The sequence below is a fragment of the Trachurus trachurus genome (genome assembly GCF_905171665.1).
Source record: "Trachurus trachurus genome assembly, chromosome: 13".
In the NCBI taxonomy this organism is placed as follows: domain Eukaryota; kingdom Metazoa; phylum Chordata; class Actinopteri; order Carangiformes; family Carangidae; genus Trachurus; species Trachurus trachurus.
The window spans coordinates 10419058-10440500 of NC_139892.1; the positions used below are offsets into that span (position 1 = coordinate 10419058).

Sequence of the window (21443 nt, forward strand, 5' to 3'; positions counted from 1 at the left end):
ATTTTTGTATAATGTGTGTGTTTTTTTTCTCTTTTCTTCTTCTTCTTCTCTTTTTGTATGTTTAGGCCTATATTTTCCCCTTAAAATGAATAAGCATTTGATCACACACACACACACACACACAAAAAAAACTTAACGGCAGCTTTGTTGAATATATATATATATATATATATATATATATATTTATTTTTATTTATTTATTTATTTTTTTAATTCAAAACTTTGTTTCACAATACAATTTTTCATGGTAAAATGCAATTAATAAAGCACATTTATATTATACGCCAGGGGGAATTTATAAGTTTACAACAAAATTTTCAAGTTTTCACATATATTGATAGTCTTAATCGCTTTCTGGTTGTTTGAAAATTTGATGGAGGTTATGTATTGCTTGAGCTTACCGTTAAAAGCAGTAAAGGAAGGTTTTTTTTAATGAACTTACATTTGTGAATATGAAATTTTGCCATTAAAATAATAAGGTTGATAATAAAAGTTATGTTAGCTTTTTCCTTTTTTTTTTCAGGGCAGGGAGCCCAAACAGAACATTCCTCCAAAACAAAATAAAATCACCATCATCAACATTGATAGCAACAAAATTACAAATATCACTCCATAGTTTTTGCACAATAGGGCAGAGCCAAAACAAATGGGTCACAGTTTCAGCATGTACAGAACAGAAAGTACAATTCACATCAATGTCTTTTTAAAATCTTTTTACAATGTGGTCATTGGTTGGATAACATTTATGAATAATCTTAAATGAAATTTCTCTCACTTTATTAGTTAACAGGTATCGGTTGGGTAAGAGCCAATAAAAAATATTCTCTGCACTGATTACTTGTTGGTGACGCTGGATTTCTGCGTCATGACGTCATGACGTCGCCTGGGTTTGTTTACTGTGTGAGTGTGGTGGGGGGCGCTAACGGCTCAGATTTTTCATACTGTAAACACAACTGACTCTCTCCTCACACACTCCGCAAGGAAAAACAATTTTACACAATGCTGCTGCGACATCATAACCCGGCCGTGACAACCGCTCATTTTAATTAGTCTGACTTGAAAAACACCTCCGCTCCCGTTTTATTTATTTTATTTTATTTTTTTAAACACAACAGTCGGCGACGCTGGATGGAGCTGCCTTTTAAAACCAACGATGCTAACACACCTAGCACTGCGAGCTAGCACCCTTACACGGCTTTGAAGCGGAACTGAATGCTGCTCTCATTTAATCACCCGTGTTATTGGAGGTTGTATTGCTGACAGATTTCTTTCTTCTTTTTTCTTCAAACATTTGCTACGGATGTCAACAGGGCGAAGAAGGACTCTGTTTTTAACGTAAACACTCCGCTGTCCTTTGCTAGTTTGCTAACAGCTGTTGTTATTATTGGCACACTTTAGCTTAGCCAGCCGAGTTAATTGTTGCTGAATGGGGTGGAGTTTTTTTTATTAGTGTCGTTGCCGCACAGGAGGAGGGGAGGTTATTCGGCTGCCAGCCCAGGAAGACGGTGGCAGACAAAATGCTCCGGAGGAGTTGCTGGAAATCTCGACATAAAAACAGCCCTGGACCCGCTCCTAGCTGGATGCAGCCCGGACTGGCAGCCCTTCTCTGGCTGTGTTTGACCCAGTTAGGCTGCGGCATTGGGGCGGTGGGGGAGACGAAAAGTGTGGTACAGAAAGATGCAGAGTTTGATGTCACCTACAATGACACTGTCACAAGTGAGAACCAGACCATCTATGCTTTCAATCACACAGTCTCCTGGAATAAGGTGAGTTTACAGTCTTTCCCTTTTATATAAGATTTAATGATACCAAAGTATGGTGGAAGTGTTAAATGTGATCTCTCAACTCAATTTTTGTTTTGGGGGTTTCAGACAGAAGGAGTGCGAGTGACTGTGGATGTGCTGTCACAGAGTTTGGAGAGTCCAATCCTGTTTGTGGTTCGGCAGAAGCAAGCTGTGCTGTCTTTTCAAGTCCCACTCATCCTGAGAGGCCTGTGAGTATCTGAGCTTTACAGAAAATGCTTCAAAACTGGTTCAGGGTTATTGTTTTGTTCTATCAGCTCTTAAAAAACAACAACAACAACAACAACAACTATTTCACTTGCAATAAGCCTGTGAATATTCTCATTTGTCCAGGTCATAGTTATCTCAAGGAAGTTTTAAATCGAAAGCAACTGGACTTGGTTATTTGTTGGTTATTTAGACAGATAACCAAGTCCAGTTGCTTTTGATTTAAAACTTCCTTGAGATATTTCACTTCCAATCAACTCAACCTTCTCACGGCATCCAGGGGAAGTCAGTGCAACAAATCATTAATTTTTTAAAACCCAAGATTAACACTGTAATGCCTCATTACCCTCCGCCTATGAGCTAAAGTCCTTTGAGGTTTCAGTAAATAATTTTCTATAAGTAGAGCAGGGATGAAAGTACCCCCCCCCCCAGTATGGACTTTGCTTTTCTGTACTTGAGGGTTTTTTGCCTTTCTAGGTCACTGAACACTTTAAAGACCATATATTTTCTTCAAAACATTAGGTTATCTTGTTGTGGTGGCACAACATTTACCACTAATATGTTAAACTGTGTGCGTTATACACTGTTGTTGGCCCCATATTCTGAACGTATACTAATGAGTCATGTTCACTGGTTTATTTATGTCGAATTGAACAATGTCATGTTCAGTTGCGGGAATTTAAATGAGATTAAAGTGTACATCCTCATTAGAGACTGAGAAAGCAAAAGGAGCGCATTAGCAATAAGTGCACATTACTAATATCTTGTCACAATGCCCAAGCTCTTCAAATCAATTGTAAGGGGAATGTTATTCTCTACGATACTGAATAGGCTTGTGTATATCCAATTTAGTCTTAAACTAGGCCCTTTATGTTTGCTCTGAACACACAGGAACTGTACATAAAGTAATGATCCAAGCTTCCTCCTTGGGAGTGTCAGGCTGTCATTCCTCAGACAGTAAACAGTTATGACTTTGTGTCATGCGATGAACCTTGTTTTGTACAGAGAGCTGCTTGCAGACCTGTAAATCAAGCTGTGTGAATGCATTTTGCTGAATCGCTTACAGGTGTAGAGGCAGACGATAAGGTTTAAATTTGATTAAAACTGCCTTCAGTCTTCCTTATTTAACAGCAATAAGGTTTGTCAAATACACTGGGTGGCAAACTAATTTTCCCGCAGTCAACATGTTCTGGATTGTACCTCAGCAGTTTTTAAGACGCGTGGCGTTTGTAATCTGATTTAATCAGGTGGGATTTCATAACAGGTTAGAAGTTCAGCTATTTATTAGTCATTGGCCAATCGCCAGGTTGTGATGTGTCTCCCACAGTCTGATGTACTCTCTGAGATTGTGCAAGACAACGATGGCCTCGCGACAGTCTTGCTTACGGTCCCGTGGCCAAGCATGTTTCAGCAGATCTCTAATAAACCCTGGACTTTCACTTCCTCCTCCTCCTGCTCCTCTCATACGCACCGGTGCACATTTGTGCAACCAGGTTTACTGTAAATTAACTATCTCTGTTTATGTTACTTCTGTTTCATGCAGCCTCAGCCACATGCTTCCTCATATTTACATGTTTGGAGTTATGCTATGTGCTTTTTGCAAATGCACTTATCAGATCATCTCATTGTATTGATTTATTGATTTTGCCCAGAGACTATTGATGATAGACTATCTCCACTCTCCTGACCCTTGAAGAGACCCAGAGAAGTTTGCTTTTGGTTATAAAAGAGTCTCATATTAATGTGGATGAATCTAAATTACCCACACTTGTTAATGGGTCAATCGTTTTGTCTTTATACTTATTTTGATATTATTATTTAGTGGTCGACTCGCCCAGCATTTCCTAGTTTTGGTTTCCTGGACGCTGCCCGGCGGGTCATGGGAATAACGCCGCCCGACCGCTAGTTGGCATCGTTTATGGTCGGAACTACAACGGTATCTGATCGTCTTCGAATCTCCAACTTTCATTCTTGATTAAAGAAAACATTCTTGGCAAATGTTTTCGCTTTCATCTGTCTTGCGCCAGTCCAAGAATTTCACCAAGCGCGCGGAGGCTCATGGGAAATGTAGTGTGAAAACACTTCGCTTTCCGAAACTCCTCGTAGTCCCTTTAATCATAAGTCCTCATGTAGTATTAAAGCAGAAGTAAGCGATCCGGTCGTTTTGGCTAACTGCCGATGGAGTTAGCAGTCCCCGCCCTCGTTCCTACGTCACCACATTCAGGCGCATCCCTTGGCTGCACACACAGAGAGGACCGCCCCTTTATGCCGTTCTCTCTCCTCATTGGATAAAGGTTGTAGGATACAAGGAAAGTTTTCCCCTCGGCTTACAGCAGAGCAGAGTGACTGACAGACCCGTGTTTCGGACCAAACACTCTATATAAATGATTGCCGTCGGAAGATATAACTATTTAAGACTTATATTAACACAAACATTCCGCTTACTTCTGCTTTAAAGAATCTATTTGGGGGGGAAAAATCCTTTATTTTGTTTAAAAAAAAGGTAGTTTTTACTTTTTTGTCTGTACAATCACCCATTGTCTCATTTCAACCTCCTTTCTCTCCCCGTCTCTGTCTCCAGCTACCAGAGGAAGTACCCTTACTATCATGTGGGTCGCACGTTGTGCCAGCCTCCGACCCGGGCTTTATCTGAAACCCAGTACTTTTTCGTGGACGTGTCTACCTTGTCCAGCCAGGGTACGAACTACCAGCTCAGGGTCAGCCGGGTCGAAAGCTTCACCCTTCAGTGAGTGATATTTTATTATTGCGTAACATTCCTTGGATTTTCCAGGCTGGGTTTTGTAGCAGCGAACAAATGACTTGCTGGCACGTCTGACGAAATATTTGCTCCTTGAATTATTACAGGACGGACACGAAATTCAGCTTCACGGCATCACCGTCCCAACCTCAGGTAAACGCCTTGAAACCATAGCTCTGTGTGTTTATATAAAAGTGCTAAGTAAGCTCAGTCACAGCATACAGGATACGGATGACAAGGAACACGAAAGAAGCTGAGGAAAGTACACAGTAAATAAAAAGAGGGTTGGTATGAGTGGACGGAGTTTCTGCACTTGCACAATCAGATGAAGTGAGTGGATTTTTCTCACTGGTAACTTCTGCTTTAACTCATAATAAAGAAAACTAACCTCTGTTTGTCTCGAACTAACCTTATGACCCGTCAAGTCAGTCATGATTTGTTTTATCGTTTGTTTCTTGTCATGGAAATTATCACGTCCTCCTACATACAGTATAACAGATAGTGAAGACAGGCAGAGAGAGCAGAGATGGTTGATCTTGTCTGACCCTGTGCAATCACAGTTATCTTTTTCCTCAGCAGAAACAGTACCTATGTTTGATAATCCTTTCATCTCGAATTACTCACATCCTCACTCTTTTTTCCCTCTGCGTTTTGCTCTCCTTTCTCTCAGTACTTCAAGTATGTCTTTCCAGACGGGGTGGACACTGTGATCGTTAAGGTCAACTCGGACATGAACTTCCCCTGCTCCGTGATGTCCATTCAGGACATCCTGGTACGGTTACTTTCCCCCGGTCTTCTCCCTCGCTGTCCTCAGGTGGCCCCAGTCACTGTGGTCAACATGTAGTACCTCTCTTAGGCCACACAAGGGTGTTATTGAGTCTTATTGAGTTAAATGCAACAGTGTCAGTGCAATGCAGTGCAGGCATTGTCAGTGTTTTGATACTCAGTGAACAATAACCCTCTTAACCCTTTACCTACTGAGGCTAATATTAGAGACATATTTTCTTGTTAGGGTTGTGGTATGGAAGTATTAGCAGTTTAAATAAAGAAAAACACAGGGGTTTAGCGAGTAAAAATACTGTTACTAACTGCACATGAAGTTTTGATTTGACGTTTGAAATGGGAACAGTTACATGTTGAGAATCAATCTTAGTAATTTAGTCATAGTCTAGGGCTCTGGGTTTACAAATGAAATGGTGCAAAAGTGAACTCAAAGTGCAAAAATCAAACTATATTCAAAAGGTGAAAACACACACACACCCTCTCTCACACTGTCTTTCTCAAAAAGCACCACGGGATCACACCATATCTCTTCTGCTCTGCATCTTTCACTTCTCCACTCTAGCTCTGCCTGTTTTCCCTCCTTTTAAAATGAAATCATGGACATTTAATGTATATAATATAGATGGAAAGCACAGCTTCTCAGCTCTTTTTTTTTCTGATTGGACAATTTATGATGGAGCTGCTGTAATAATACTCCGCACATAGCAAACATAGCGCCGACGCTAGCGACCTAGGTAAACGTTTAATCAGCTCCTCTGGCCTTAAATCTTTCGATGTTTCCTCTGTGCCTCCTCTCAGTGCCCCGTCTATGACCTGGACAACAACGTGGCCTTCATCGGGATGTACCAGACCATGACCAAAAAAGGTGCCATCACTGTGCAGGTAGTGTTTCGTTACGCTGAAATACAGATCATAAAGTGGATGATAAACTGCCTCAATGCAAAGCAATCAGTTAACCATTAACAAACTGTCTAAATGCAGTTTATTATGGTTATATAAAATCATAGGAATAGGCAGTAGGTGGCTTATAGGAATTGAACGGTTCAACTTCTGAATCTGACATTGTTCTGTGTTATTATTTCTCACCTATGTTAAAATAAACAGATCAATTTAATTTAGTCATGTTTTTTAAAGTGATTTAAGAGTGATTTAGTTAGTTAGTTAGTTTCAGTTTATTTAAAAAGAAATAATCCTGGACAGACATAACTAATAAAACTTTACAAAGACAACACATGGAAAAGGAAAGAAGTGAAACTTATTTACTCCCACCCCCTATTCATAAATTAACTATCAAGCTTGACATTATAATCTATACAATAAGTCTAATATATTTAAGCTTCAAGCTAAGGCCTCATTTATTGGAAACCTATAGATGTCATGTGCCAGATGTCACGTAAACAGAGTCATATGACGTCCTCTCATGTCTCTTGCGGTCTTCTTGTCTCTCTCCAGAGGAAAGATTTCCCCAGCAACAGTTTCTATGTGGTGGTGGTGGTGAAAACGGAGGACGAGGCGTGTGGCGGTCCGCTGCGCTTCTACCCTCTGCGACCCGACGAGCTGATTGACGCCGGCAACCGAAGCAAGATCATCGACGTGGTGGTCTCACCCGCCATCGACTGTAAGTCAAGGGAACCGTGTGTGTGGTTTTTACTATATAAATCATCAGTTTCATGATGAGGAACCAGCGATACGTACCACACCGCCTGCAGGAAAACAATAATCTCTCATGGTTGTGTTGTTGCATTATGTAGTTCATTCAAGGTCATGCTGAAATGCATCTTCCTTTACACTCCACAGCGAAGGTGTACGTGATGGGCATGCTCTTCTGTCTGGGTATCTTCTTCTCCTTCTACCTGCTCATCTTCCTGATGGCCTGTGTGGAGAACAGGCGGTAAGATTTTACTCACTCACATTTTTCTCTGCATCCAATTTGATTTTATTTGATTTTATTAAGATTCCCATTAGTTGCTGCACCTGGTCAAACACACATGAAATGAAACTAAACTTCCAAATAATATGAAAAGCTGCATGGAACCCATAACAACAATAATTATAAAAATAATAATAATAAAAAATCAAACAACAAAACAATAACAAAATTAATACAACAATCACATAAAAGTAACAACAGATACGATATCAACAATGACAAAATCAGTTATAACAAGACATAAACTTTGAAGTAACCGTGGACAGACCGGTAATCAAAGCAGATTTATAATAATCTATATGATATGACGGATTCTAGAAAAGAAACATATGGGCTTATTTGAGGTAAAAACTTTGTGGAAAAAAGAAAGAAGATTGCAAGACAGCCTGTTATTCACAGTCAGCCACTGGAGCTTGGTGTGCATACCTTTGACATTGGCTCTGAAAGGGCAACCTTAGACAAGATGTGCGGCTCTCTTTTGCACAAGTTGAAGCTTGTGTATGTCTTTATTTAAAGCACTTCACATGCGCTGGCTCTCTGCTCTGCTGATATAGTTGTATTTATCTATTGATCCCCGTGGAGTCCTCTCTGATATCCTCCCAAGTGGTTCTGCGGCAACAGAAAACCCTTCATAAGTTGAACAAAACAAGGCCCCAGATTTAAAAAACAAATACATGCATCACACAAGTTCGCACTGTTGAGACTTGGAAAATCTCTGTCCCGGTTTAACCCCAGAATTTTAAATCCTGTGATCGAAGAGTTCATTCAGCTGCTTTTTACAAGAGCAGCGCTTTGCTGAATACAAATCGTGTTCATTTGCATTTTTTCTCCCTTCCTCTCTTTGCTTCTGCAGAATGAATAAGAGGAGAGAGCCGTTTCTGAATCCTGCTGACACGTCGCCTGCCGAGACAGGTAACACCACAACCAGCCGCGACGAGCCGGCCAAGTGGAGGCTCGTTAAAGTCATTAACATAAACTGCAGAGGATTTAACGTGCAGGATAATAACCGTTTAACTCCAAGGTTTTAACATCTGTGTGTACTGAATGTGTCTTTCACTCTCTCTCCCTCATGCTAATGTGTGGTGCAGCTTCTCTGCTCGGGAAGAACGGAGACGGTATAACGACACAGTTCCTCCTTTTGTCCGCCCGCTGCCTTGACTCACACTGTGTTGCTTGTCTGCAGATGCTCTGCATGCGTTAGCTCATATACCGTAACCCTCCACTCCACTCTGCCGTAGAAGAAAAAAACCCCATTTATGGGAAAAGAAGAGAGGGATATTATGGGCTGTAGTGTAGTCAGACAAATGTGCCGCTATTCCCGAACAGTCACACAGAGACACAGATACACACGACGATGACTCATCCTGATGCTTGTCAGGTAGAACTAACTGCAAAGTAGTTTTTTCACCCTCCTGTTTTCCCACTATTCTCACTAGAGTGTCTTTTCTCTCACAGCTTCACAGTTCATCGCCTGAAGAAAGACACGAGTGTACACATTATTGTCGACAGTATTGACATAATAGATCACCTAAAGCAGCTGCTCCATTAACAAAAAACTACCGGAGATAATGAGCGAGATAAATGCGTACGCTGACGACGTGTCTCTTCAGCTGCAGTGTGTATCTGTGTCTCAGTCACTGCAGTGTGTGTCTGTGTGTGTGTTGCTGACATGATTAGATTTTAAAGCACAGGACAGGAGCAATTTTAAAATTCACTCCCACTGCAGCACCCACCCCTCGACAACAAACTCAGCCCCTGCATCACATCTTAAAGGAATAGTTCACCAGGAATAGTTAACCATGAATACTCCGGAGTAAATTTTTATTCCTCAAAGTGCATCTGGAGACCCGGGAAGACACACAAAGGTCCATAAAACTACACAAAAACCTTGTAATATTCCTCCACACTGCTCGTCCACTGCAATCCAAGTGTCCTAAAGGGATATAGTCCAGGGTTTACTCGAAAAGACGTCATTTAGGACATTTTTACAGCCTAAACAGTCCTGTATTGCACTCTGACGTTCACGCGCCCCAGGCAAATTCAATACAGGACTGTTTAGGCTGTAAACTCTGGACTATATCCCTTCAGGACACTTGGATTGCAGCGGACAGTATGGAGGAATATTTCAATATTTTTGCGTTGGGCGCTATTGACACTTATATAAGGATTTCGTTGGACTACGAACCCCCCTCCCGGGTCTTTAGATGCACTTTGAGGAATAAAAAACTACTTCGGAGTATTCATCAGCATGAGGGTGAGTCAATAATGACTGAATTTCATTTTTTGGTGAACTATTCCTTTAATGCTCACACCCCGCATCCATTCGTGTGTGCAAAAGTGTTTTATTTACGGCAATTTGAGCCTGAATAAAAACAAATTTTAAGATTTTTCTCCCTGCATGTGTCGATACCCCTCAGCTCCCTGTGTTTGTGCACTAACAGTTCAGCTGCAGTCAGTTGTGTTTTAGTCTGCAGCAGTGAGTTACTAACAGGTAGCGGCTGTAGTGGTGCTTGTTAGTGCATCTAATCCACGCCGTGCACTGAGCCGTGAGTTTAAATGTGTGGTTGTGTTTTTTCACAGGCAAAACCCCAGCATCGCCGTATGAGTACGGCTCCTTCGGTGAGTTTCAGGGTTCCTGGTTTTGTTTTCAGTCTTTGTTCATGTGGAGATGTGGAATTAAAATAACCTCTTCCTCCTCCTCCTCTCATCTTCCCCACCAGCCGACAATGGCAGCACCCTGAGCTCCGAGGCCGTCACCGACAGCGCCACCTCGACCGACAACAACTACGGATACATGGGTATGGACAAAGAAACAAACACGCACACGATCGTACAAGTTGTGTCTGGACTCTACAGCTGTCACTCTGCAGTGTGTCTCCACAGCCTGGTCTCCTCTCCTCTCCTCTCCTCTCCTCTCCTCTCCTCTCCGCGGAGCAGCTCCAGTCCTTCACTGGTTTTCTGTGTTGTGTTTGTTCAGCAGGACAGGAGCCTTTCAAACGGCGACCAATCCTCAATCACCTTCACCACATAGCCATCCGCATCGGTGACACGCTGCCGCACACAATCGGCTTCAGCAATCAGCTCAAAGAATTTGCACCAAAACCAATCAGCACTATTTGAATCGTTGAACGTTCAGTGGGAGTTAAGATGTTGATGATGATGCCAGGAAGTGGCCAGATTTCTAATGTGATGATGATGATGCTGAAATCAACAGCTATCACAGCTATGTTGATAGGGGGAAAACAACAATCAAAAATAACAATCATTCAGATGTAAAAAGTGATAAAGAAATTTGAACACAAATGAAAAACTGAGAAGATGTGATGCCCTAAATCTTAAACCTCCGTCGATAATCCTCAGATTTTTATCTCCAATAAAACTGAACACCTCTTCTCTCTCCTCCCTTCCCTCCGTCAGAGCGATCGCTGGAAAGTGTTGGACGCAGCAGACAGGAGTCGCTGAGTTCCGTGGAGGAGGACGACTACGACACGCTGGACGACATCAACTCGGACAAAAACATTGTTCGCACAAAGGTGTCCCCTCCCTCCCCTCCTTTATTCAATCCACAACTAGAAAATTGCTAATGTAACACCAGTTATCAGACTTGTCATGACGACTGCGTCTAATTTCAGTTCTTTTCTTGTTACAGAAATTTCTGTGTGTGTCTGACCTGGCCCGCAAAGACAAGAGGATCCTCAGCAAGAAATACCAAATCTACTTCTGGTGAGACAAACAAGCCAAACTATACAGATAGTGTCAAGATAAGATAATAGACACAGGTGATATGTAAGCATTAAAAGCCATTAAGACAGTAAAATAGTTAAGACCAACAACCGTTTGGTTCAAAACGTGTGTAAATATATAATATAACTTCCTATAATCCAGATTATGTGATTCAAAAATGGTTGTCCCTTTTAAGAAGGAAAACTTAATTCTCACTTTATCAGAAATCCATGGAATCTTATCTGTTCTTATTTATTTTTTTATTTTACTTAAAGCAGAAGTGAGTGATCCGGTCGTTTTCGCTAATGCTGCGTTCCAGGCAGGCTTTTGAAATCATAAATTACAGCTTCAAGTCACAACTTACGACTTTGTAGCGTTCCAGGCAACCCACTCGTGTTTTTCCGACCTGTTTTACCGGTGAAAGTCACTATAACGGCCACTCGTAACTTCCGACCGGTGAACTCGTACCAGATCGAACTGGTACCACTTCACGGTCGGAAAAATACGAGTTTCCTTGAACGCACCATAACAGTCCTCGTCCCTACGTCGCCACATTCACGGCGTTCCTTGGCTGCACACACAGCCCTGCATGCCGTTCTCTCTCCTCATTGGATAAAAACTGTAGGATACGATAAATGTTTTCTCTTCGGCTCAGAGCAGAGCAGAGGGACTGACAGACCCGTGTTTCAGTCCAAACACTCTATGTAAGTGATTGCTGTCGGAAGATATAACTATTTAAGACTTATATTAACACAAATATATCACTTACTTCTGCTTTAACAAAACTAAAATTAAATTGTAATCAGAACAAATTTAAACACCCTCACTCACAATCATTTTTTAGTGCATCTGAAAACAGCAGCCACTTTGCTGTTTTTGAAGACAACTAAATAAAAGCTGTAGATTTTTTTAGCGGTGGTCCCAACAGAACCTGCAGTAGAATAAAGAAGCTCATTAGTGTAAAGATGGACGTTACAGTTGTGTAACAAAATAGGTTATATATAATTTATGTAAATGGAGATTCCTCTACATCCCAGACCCAGTGTAGGAGATCCATGGTTCATTAAGCAATGACACTTGTCATCATTTAGGTATTATTACTATACACCGTACATATACCCTGCAGAGAGTGGAGAACTGGTGCATAAAAAAGATAATAAGTGTTGTAAATCAGTAAAAAATAGTGTTTTTACAGTATATTATCATTTGTATTCGCTGGTTTCAGAGAGACGTGGAATAATGGGTCATAATAATAATAATTATAATCTTCTCTGCAGGAACATCGCCACTATCGCCGTGTTCTACGCCCTGCCCGTCATCCAGCTGGTCATCACCTATCAAACGGTAAAATAAACGATAATCTGCTACTTTTTTTTTTTTGAAGCCGTTAAAGGTACATTGTGTAACTTCTCCTGTTATCTATTCACGAAAATCGATTATTTCGTTCAAAAGTCTGTTTTTCATTAATCAGTAATCCCCCCATCAACAAACTGAAGTGTTCCTTTCAGCTCTGAATGAGCCGTTCATATCATTCATATCTACATGGAGCGGGTAAGCTCGGTGCTGGCTGCCATGTCGTGTCGCCATGTTTTTACGTTCAGTGGCAGCGTGACGGTAGGAAACCACGGAAACTCACCGAGACACCGGAGCTGTCGGCTCAGGTCGAGGTGGCGTCTGTGAAAAGTCACCGTGGTAACGCAGTGAGGAGGAATGGAGCGTTACACTGATGCTGCATTCACCTGCAGTCGGGCAGACGGCCGTCGGTAACAAACCAGATGTCACTTTAGTCACAGAAGTCGAGAGAAAGCCGGTAAAACGTAAAACAATACGTCATCGCCATGACAACATATTGTCACGTGTATTGTTTTGCCTCGTGCTGACGGACCACTTGTTTACATAGAGGCTTGTTTATGCCGTTACGTGCAAGCGGCTGTCGTCCGTCTGCCGTCTGCCCAATTTCACGTGAATGCAGCATGAAAAATACGATTGAGTTGCTTGCGATATACAACGCAACGCTAGATGGGAGTAATTCCTACACAATGTACCTTTAACATCAACAATGCTGCAGATGGATTCTTTAATTAAAAACCTTCTCTCTGTTCTGCAGGTCGTCAACGTCACGGGAAACCAGGACATTTGCTACTACAACTTCCTGTGTGCCCACCCCCTGGGAGCCCTGAGGTGTGTGTGTGTGTGTAGTGTAGTGTGTAGATCATTGTGTCTAAAACACATCGATCATGTGTTTACAGCAGCTAATAAAACGACTAATGGACCCCCTCGGTTTTTTAAAGCAAGTTAACGACTCGACTCAACTCGTAATCTTTTTCGTCCCAACACAGTGCATTCAACAACATACTCAGTAACCTTGGTTACGTGATGCTGGGACTCCTCTTCCTCCTCATCGTCCTCAAGAGAGACATCGTCCACAACCGAGCCCTGGTCCGCAACGAACTCAACGCGCTGGTGAGACACACTCTCACACTCTCACTACATGAATAAATAATAACAGGAAACGAGCTCAATCCACAAACAAACAAAAGCAGCAAAACTTTTAAGGAATCAGAGGTCAAGTTTATTATTTATTCAAATGTTTTGCTCAATTACTTCAGATCAGTGTTTGAGTTTTGAGTTCCCTCCCTCCCTCCCCTCAGGAGTGCGGTATCCCAAAGCACTTTGGTCTGTTCTACGCCATGGGAACGGCTCTGATGATGGAGGGCCTGCTCAGCGCCTGCTACCACGTCTGCCCCAACTACACCAACTTCCAGTTCGGTCAGTGTGTGTTTGTTTTTTGTTAAAGCAGTAAAGAATAATTAGATTAGGCGTGCTCATGCTAAAGGTTTCAGGTGACGATCAGGTGCCAGTCCAAAAATTTAAAAAAGAACTGCGTAGAGAGAATCGACAGTCCAATCCAATCCAATCCACTTCATTTATATAGCACATTTTAAAAACAACAATGTTACCAAAGAGATACGAAACAGTAGCCTGACAAGCCAGACTATATCATTAAAATGTGTAGTCTGGCAACGACTGGTAGACCTCGGCTCAATCCAGGGGGCGGGATGAAGGCTGTCTTTCAAACTGCCTCTGCACCAATAGGGTAGCGCTACGACCAATCAGAGCAAAGAGCAGGATGACGTTAGCCTGACAAGCCAATTAAAATGTATGTCGTCATCGCGTTAAGCCCGTCCAACGACTCTCTAAACAGATAGAGCGCTGTGATTGGTGAACACAAACAGTGTTCAAGACTCAAAAAGTTCCTATGGCTCGTTTCTAGACCCACCTACGGAGCAAATATATTTGCTGCCGCTAGGGTGCATCTAGATTTCTAGGCTAACGAAACAGTAAAATAAAGAAAGTTAAAGTTAAAATATAGTAAATTAAAAGCATATAAAAGCAATAGGAAAACATAAGATCAGATAAAACACTGAGAAATATAAAAATACAGCACTCTTAGTAAGTGATTGCTCAGCAGCAGTACAGATAAGCGGACGCGTTTCGGCCAACAGCCGTCCTCAGCACCGGTATGTGGGTGTGTGGTCATCACGGTATAAAACCCATTCATAGAAATCATTCAAGACAGTGATATATTCGATAATGCGTCGTAATAATTTACATAAAATTAGGAAAAAAGTGAACCATCATAAATATTCCTACTATATCAGAAAATAGAAACTCTCACACACAGTAACAAGACAATAAGCTATAAGCTCGAATGTAATAAATAGAGTTTCTATTTTCTGATACGGTAGCTTCTCCCGCTTTCCCTTTCGGCCATGTTGCTGTAGATGATGTGTGATGAAGTCTGATTTAACTAGCATGTCCGAAATGAATGAATGAATAAATAAATTAAATAAATAAATACAGTAGGAATATTTATGATGGTTCACTTTTTTCCTAGCTTTATGTAGATTATTACGATGCATTATCGAATATATTACTGTCTTGAATGATATCTATGAATGGGTTTTATACCGTGATGACTGATTTGGACCAACAGGGAGACACACCCACATACCGGTGCTGAGGACGGCTGTTGGCCGAAACGCATCCACTTATCTGTACTGCTGCTGTGCACCTTATATTAAAAGAAAGTGCAATCACTCACTAAGAGTGCTGTTGGTTCTCTACGCAGCAGTAAACCGACCATCTGATGTCAAACCACCGCGCTAACGATCTTTGACGACTTCCTCCTTATCCTTTGATGATAAAAGGGAAATGTGTGTGTGTGTGTGTGTGTGTGTGTGTGTGTGTGTGTGTGTGTGTGTGTGTGTGTGTGTGTGTGTGTGTGTGTGTGTGTGTGTGTGTGTGTGTGTGTGTGTGTGTGTGTGTGTGTGTGTGTGTGTGTGTGTGTGTGTGTGTGTGTGTGTGTGTGTGTATTTTCCGCCTGTGCAGACACCTCGTTCATGTACATGATCGCCGGGCTGTGCATGTTGAAGCTGTATCAGAAGAGACACCCGGACATCAACGCCAGTGCTTACACCGCCTACGCCTGCCTGGCTGCAGTCATCTTCTTCTCCGTGCTGGGAGTGGTGAGTACACACACACACACACACACACACTTTTTTTTATGTTGACCATGGAAAACAAACACATTACACATGATTGTGTTGTTTGGTTGCAGGTGTTTGGGAAAGGAAACACAGTCTTCTGGATCATTTTCTCAGTCATCCACATCCTGGCCACCATGCTGCTCAGCACTCAGCTCTACTACATGGGCCGATGGAGGCTCGGTAAGATCATTCTCTTCCTACGGAAGCCCTAAGCGGCCATACATTCATACATTTTATTTCTTCCGTTTTCATGCCATAATGGGATCATTTTCTCCAGATCTCAAGAGACATAATGACATAATTAATCACAGATATGCCTGAGATGTCCCTCAGATATCCGCCTGAGACGCCCAGGGCCTTGAAGCTGGTCACTTATGTCCAGCTGACGTCAGGCTCTGTGTCTCTATCTCTGTGTATATTGTCTAAAGCCAGGCGTAAAGTTGTTTCAGCCTGTGTCGGCTACAGTGGATAAAGACTGTTGCTTTGTTATCTCCAGATCTCCAATGAATTATGCTGTTATACAGGAAAAACAACGTTTCTCAGAGATCTCAAGGAAATTGTCCCGTTATCTTGGGAAAATGCTTAGGGCTTTTGTACTATGCATGCAGTAAGTGCACGCATCCATTACAGGGTTTCCCGCAGCGCTTTCCTGTTAAGGCGGCCGCCTTAACAACAAAGAGCTGCCGCCTAAACTAACATCTTAAAAAAAAAAAAAAAAGTAGCGATATTCGCCGCCGCCGCCGCCCACCCCCCCCCCCGTCGGACGATGGCCGCATCCTCCCACACACATACACAGCACAGAGAAGCGCGCATGCGTAACAGCAGCGCGTGTTGAAAGCGAAACTTAATACGGCGCGGTGCGTCCCCCCCCCCCCCGCGACGATCGATCCGCTCCACACACCCCCCCCGTCGACAGGTCAGACACCACCTTAACTGACAAATTTTCTGGGGGAAACACTGCATTATCTAATTGTGTTTAAGTCAGTAGTAGCGTCATTTTTACTGTTTTCCTTTGAAAATGTTCATTTCAGCTTCATTGAAATCCTCTAATATGAACTGCACTTTACACACAGAATATTATGTGGTGTTTATTTGTCGATTTGTTTCCACAAACGCTCTTAATTGTTCTTATATGAGGTTAATTTAACATGTCACCATGGAAACTAATGTGATTGCAGCTAATCACTAGTCGCTCTGCTCTGTGTGTGTGTGTGTGTGTGTGTGTTTCAGACTCTGGTGTCCTGCGCAGGATGGTCTACATCGTCTACACAGACTGTATCAGACAGTGCAGCGGACCCATGTACATCGTGAGTAACGACAATGAACAGTGGTTCGATCCGCAGCTCCTCCTCGGGCAAGATATTTAACCCAAAATCGATCCTGATGCATCATGGGTGTGAGAATGTGTGTGGGTGAAAAACACTTCTGAGTGGAAAGCTGCTAACTTTACCAGCCCAGTCCATTTTATTTACTTATTTATTTATTTATTTATTTATTAACCTTTATTTATGCAGGTAAAATCTCATTGAGACCCAGAGCAGCAAACACAAAGTTACAGACTAATCGTACAAGAGACAAAACATAGACATTAATATAATAAATGCAAACTACAGAAGTGCGAAAAAAGAATAAAGCTGGTTAAGTACATGTGCAGACTGTCTCACCAGCCTTCCTACAAGGAATTTGAAGTCTCTAGGGGAATAAAGCTGGACAGCTTCACAGGGTTCCTACGCAAGTATGGAGAAGTATGGAATTTGATTTTATACATTTCCAGGTCTGGAAAAGTATGGAAAATATTTATCTTAACACTTATCTGGGTCTTTGGTCTTATCTGAAGTTATTTGGGTTAATTATTTTGTATGCGCTATTGTACCTGTAGCTACAATCTCCTGGAAATTCACATTCACACATTCAGAATAATGAAAAAACAAACTATTAATTGCATGATTTATTTACATGAAACACATCTATTTACTCAAATATCACAAATTACTAGATTTTTTTTTAACCGAGGCATCTAGAAATTAGGGTCTGGAGTTTGGAAATTTCCAATGTGTAGGAACCCTGGCTTCAGCTGGAGCATGTTGCAGGTGGCAGGCGCAGCGTAGGAGACTGAGGGGACGGCAAACATGATATAAGTCCAGGGATCAGACTTTCTAGTTTGTTAATAGAGTTTGAATAATAAAATATCATCTTTTCCCCTGTGTCTTTCAGGACCGAATGGTTCTGCTGGTGATGGGAAACATCGTCAACTGGTCTCTGTGAGTAAACGCTGTGTTTCTCTATAAGTTCAACTTCAGTTAAGATCAGTTTCAATTTAGAAATGTAGAAGTGACATGTTTTGTTTTTTTCTTTCTGTTAACCTCCTGCTCCTCTTACCATCTCAATTCACTTCAATGCAATTCAATTCAATTCAAATTTGCTTTATTGGTATGAATGTTACGAGAACTATGTTGCCAAAGCATCAAGAATCAATGAAACAAAACAAATACAACTCACAGAATCAAAATAGACAAATAAAATAAATAAATAAAAATAAAAAGTATATATACATTTATATGTGTGTGTGTGCGCGTGCTAATGAAGTGCTCTCTCTCTCTCTTATACATTGGGTTATACACAGATTGGGTGTCATTAGGCAGTTGCAAGTTGTTTTATATAATGAAAAGTAGATATACACAGTTCATATTAAATGATGATGATAATAAAAACAACAATATCATATTATAGCAAATATTATATCTCTGTCTCTGTGCAGCGCTGCCTACGGCCTCATAGAGAGACCTAACGACTTCGCCTCCTACCTGCTGGCCATCGCCATCTGCAACCTGCTGCTCTACTTTGCCTTCTACATCATCATGAAGGTGCGTTCAAGTGCATCCGTTTATCTCAGTCATTCTTTTAGATACAGAAACAAAAGCAGACGTGTTGCTGAAGCAGGTTTTTTCCTCTGTGTGTGTGTGTGTTTAGCTGCGGAGCGGTGAGAGGATCCAGTGTCTGGCGTTGGTGTGTATCCTCTTCACGGCGGTCGTGTGGGGATTCGCTCTGTATTTCTTCTTCCAGGGTCTCAGCACCTGGCAGGTCGGTACCTCACACAGAAGAAGAAGAATAAGAGGAAGAAGCGACTTTACTGAGACATTATGCAACAACATTTTATTGTGTGTGTGTGTATGTGTGTGTGTGTGTGTGTATATGTGTGTCACAGAAAACACCGGCGGAGTCTCGTGAACACAACAGGGACTGCATCCTGCTTTCGTTCTTTGACGACCACGACATTTGGCACTTCCTCTCCTCCATCGCCATGTTCGGATCCTTCCTGGTACGATCGGTGTTTGTTTGTTGTTTCGTTTTAAGAATTTGTTTAACATGATCCACAGCGGCTGCTCATCGGTTAGAGTGCGAAACCTTTAAGACTTAGTAGGTCCAATCCTATTTCCAGCCCCGAGCCCTCTCTCTGGGGCCTATCTGTCTGTTTTGCATGTTCATGTCAGGAGGAGAGATATCCTGATTCTCTATTAGATGGAGAGGGATCACACTACAAATTAACGGATGTGTACGGAAGAGTACACCGGATTCAGCACTAATACAGCTCTGGAAAAAAATAAAGAGAGACCACTCCAACAACAAATATTAGAGCTGCTTAATCCCTTTGTATTCAAACACACAAGCCCACACGTACTGTAAAGAAAGGATCAAAATATATTTTGGCTCCTACAATCCCAATAACCACTCTATATGACATTGACTATTATATCCATATAGTACATATGACAACCCCATTTTTCATTAAAAAAAAATGGTTTTCAGAGAAATCACTACTACACTGTTATGTTCACTAACATTACATCATTGTTGCTGATTTTGCATTTTCACATATTTTTATTTCTGATGCAGCAGATGACGTCTGAAATCGAAACCGAAATCGAAAGTCCAGCAGTAGCATTAAAATTTTGAGTCTCGTTCACTTACATGGAGATTTTTTCTGAATTGAGGTCCCATGGCGAGCGTTACTTCCTGCTTCCATTTAGGCTCTCTATTACAACTCCCATTTTTCATTTTAAAAAGATATCAACAGGGGCGGTGTTTAGCTCAGTTGGTAGAGCACCCCACGTGTTGAGGCTATAGTCCTCACTGCAGGCAACCCCGGTTTGAATCCCGTGTCGGGCGGATCCTGCGTGTCGTCCCGCCCTCTCTGCCTCCCATTTCCCGTCTTTCTCAACTCTCCTGTCCATTAAAGGCGAAAAAGCCCCCAAAAATATACTTAAAAAAAAAAAAAATCAACAGATAACGTCTGAAATCAAACCAAAGTCCAGCAGTAGCAAATCAGTTGGATTTTTTTTCCCCCTTGTCTGATATCAGTGCATCAATTATGATGCAGATGATGACATACTACAGTGCTGTAGTGGTGTCCCATGTTGTTATGAATGAGAAATGGGACTGGGCTTCGAGTCTTTACTGTAGCGGTGTAGTGGGTTCGACTCCAACTTGTGGTTACTGTGACTTGAATTAAAGCAAAAATGCCACTAAATCGAAGCAGTGTGGCTCTGACTAACCTCCCCCTCCCGTTTCCCCATAGGTCCTCCTGACCATGGACGACGACCTCGACACCGTCCAGAGAGACAAGATCTACGTCTTCTAGCTTCGTCAGATCTTCTGTGATGAGGCTCGGCTCCTCTAACTCTCTCTCTCTCTCTGCCTTACCGCCCTTCCTGTTCGCTCGCCTCCTTCATGTTCTCAAAGAGCACAGCCAGTAGCCTGATGCCCCCCCACCCCCACCACATCACCATCACCCCACCCTACGCAGGCTATCGATGAGGCGTCGTAGCCAATCAGCCAATCAGCCAATCATTGTGGGGAAAGGGCTGCAGCCTCCCTCCCCCCTCCTCCTCCCCCCTCCCCCACTTGCATGGACACTAATGTGCCAACGAAGAGCTGGATCAACGTCGAGTGATGCTGAAGTGTTTTGTCCTTTTTCGCTGCCACCGTCGATATAACTGTCGTAATCGATGTTTACTAACTAACTGCTGACAACAAAGAATACAAAAAAAGTACAAAGTACACACTAAAAAGAAAAAGAAAAAACCCGTCCAAATTAACTTATTTTATACTGTCTGCATTACATTTGACCCGCAAGTCAACAATGCATTTTGAAATTTGTATGCTGTTTATATGCTGTGTGTGTGTGTGTGTGTGGGTGTGTGTGTGAGGGTGAGTGTGTGTGTTTACAGACATTAGGGTGAGACCATGAATCCTGTCCAGTCTGTCAGTGGCCTTTTAATGTTCTAATCATGTTAGTCACATACTGTGCTCTGATTGGTCAGTTCCTCCAGATAGCCGTGCTTCTTCTCATTGGAGAATATCGATGATGATTGTATTTACTTATCGACTGCCCTCAAGTCTGACTGCGAAAGTATTTTTTTGCACTGTACTGTATGAAAAAAAAAAGAAGAATTTTAATGTCAAACGTTGCAATGAGCAGTTACTGAATAAAGGTCTCATTTTCAGACCCGTGGACGTGTTTTGTTGCGGTTCTCAAACTTTTTTTTACATCAAGGACCCCTAAATTGACACAAATTAGACCATGGACCCCCATTGGACTACATTTTGAAGCAAACACAAGAAATACACAAATAATTGTTCTGAGACTGAAGAAAGTTACTGTTTAGTCAATGTATACTTTCAAATTAGGG

The 21443-nt window shown here is 41.9% G+C and overlaps 1 protein-coding gene across 2 annotated transcripts; it reads left to right on the forward strand.

The window, feature by feature from the left end:
• The first annotated feature begins 943 nt into the window (after positions 1–943).
• On the forward strand, positions 944–21270 carry sidt2 (SID1 transmembrane family, member 2). Of its 2 annotated transcripts, XM_083985441.1 has the most exons (26): positions 944–1766; positions 1872–1993; positions 4591–4755; positions 4875–4920; positions 5438–5539; positions 6349–6432; positions 7003–7168; positions 7348–7441; positions 8334–8392; positions 8569–8595; positions 10061–10099; positions 10201–10278; positions 10898–11013; positions 11130–11203; positions 12481–12547; positions 13311–13384; positions 13543–13666; positions 13855–13972; positions 15596–15732; positions 15825–15933; positions 16984–17060; positions 17968–18014; positions 18512–18617; positions 18724–18834; positions 18959–19072; positions 20330–21270. In XM_083985441.1, exons 1-26 carry the CDS (start codon positions 1518–1520, stop codon positions 20390–20392), a joined length of 2568 nt encoding a protein of 855 aa, XP_083841567.1. In that variant the 5' UTR covers positions 944–1517; the 3' UTR covers positions 20393–21270. The 2 variants fall into 2 exon arrangements, with proteins under 2 accessions (XP_083841567.1, XP_083841568.1); XM_083985442.1 differs by lacking the exon at positions 8569–8595.
• Positions 21271–21443: the final 173 nt, after the last annotated feature.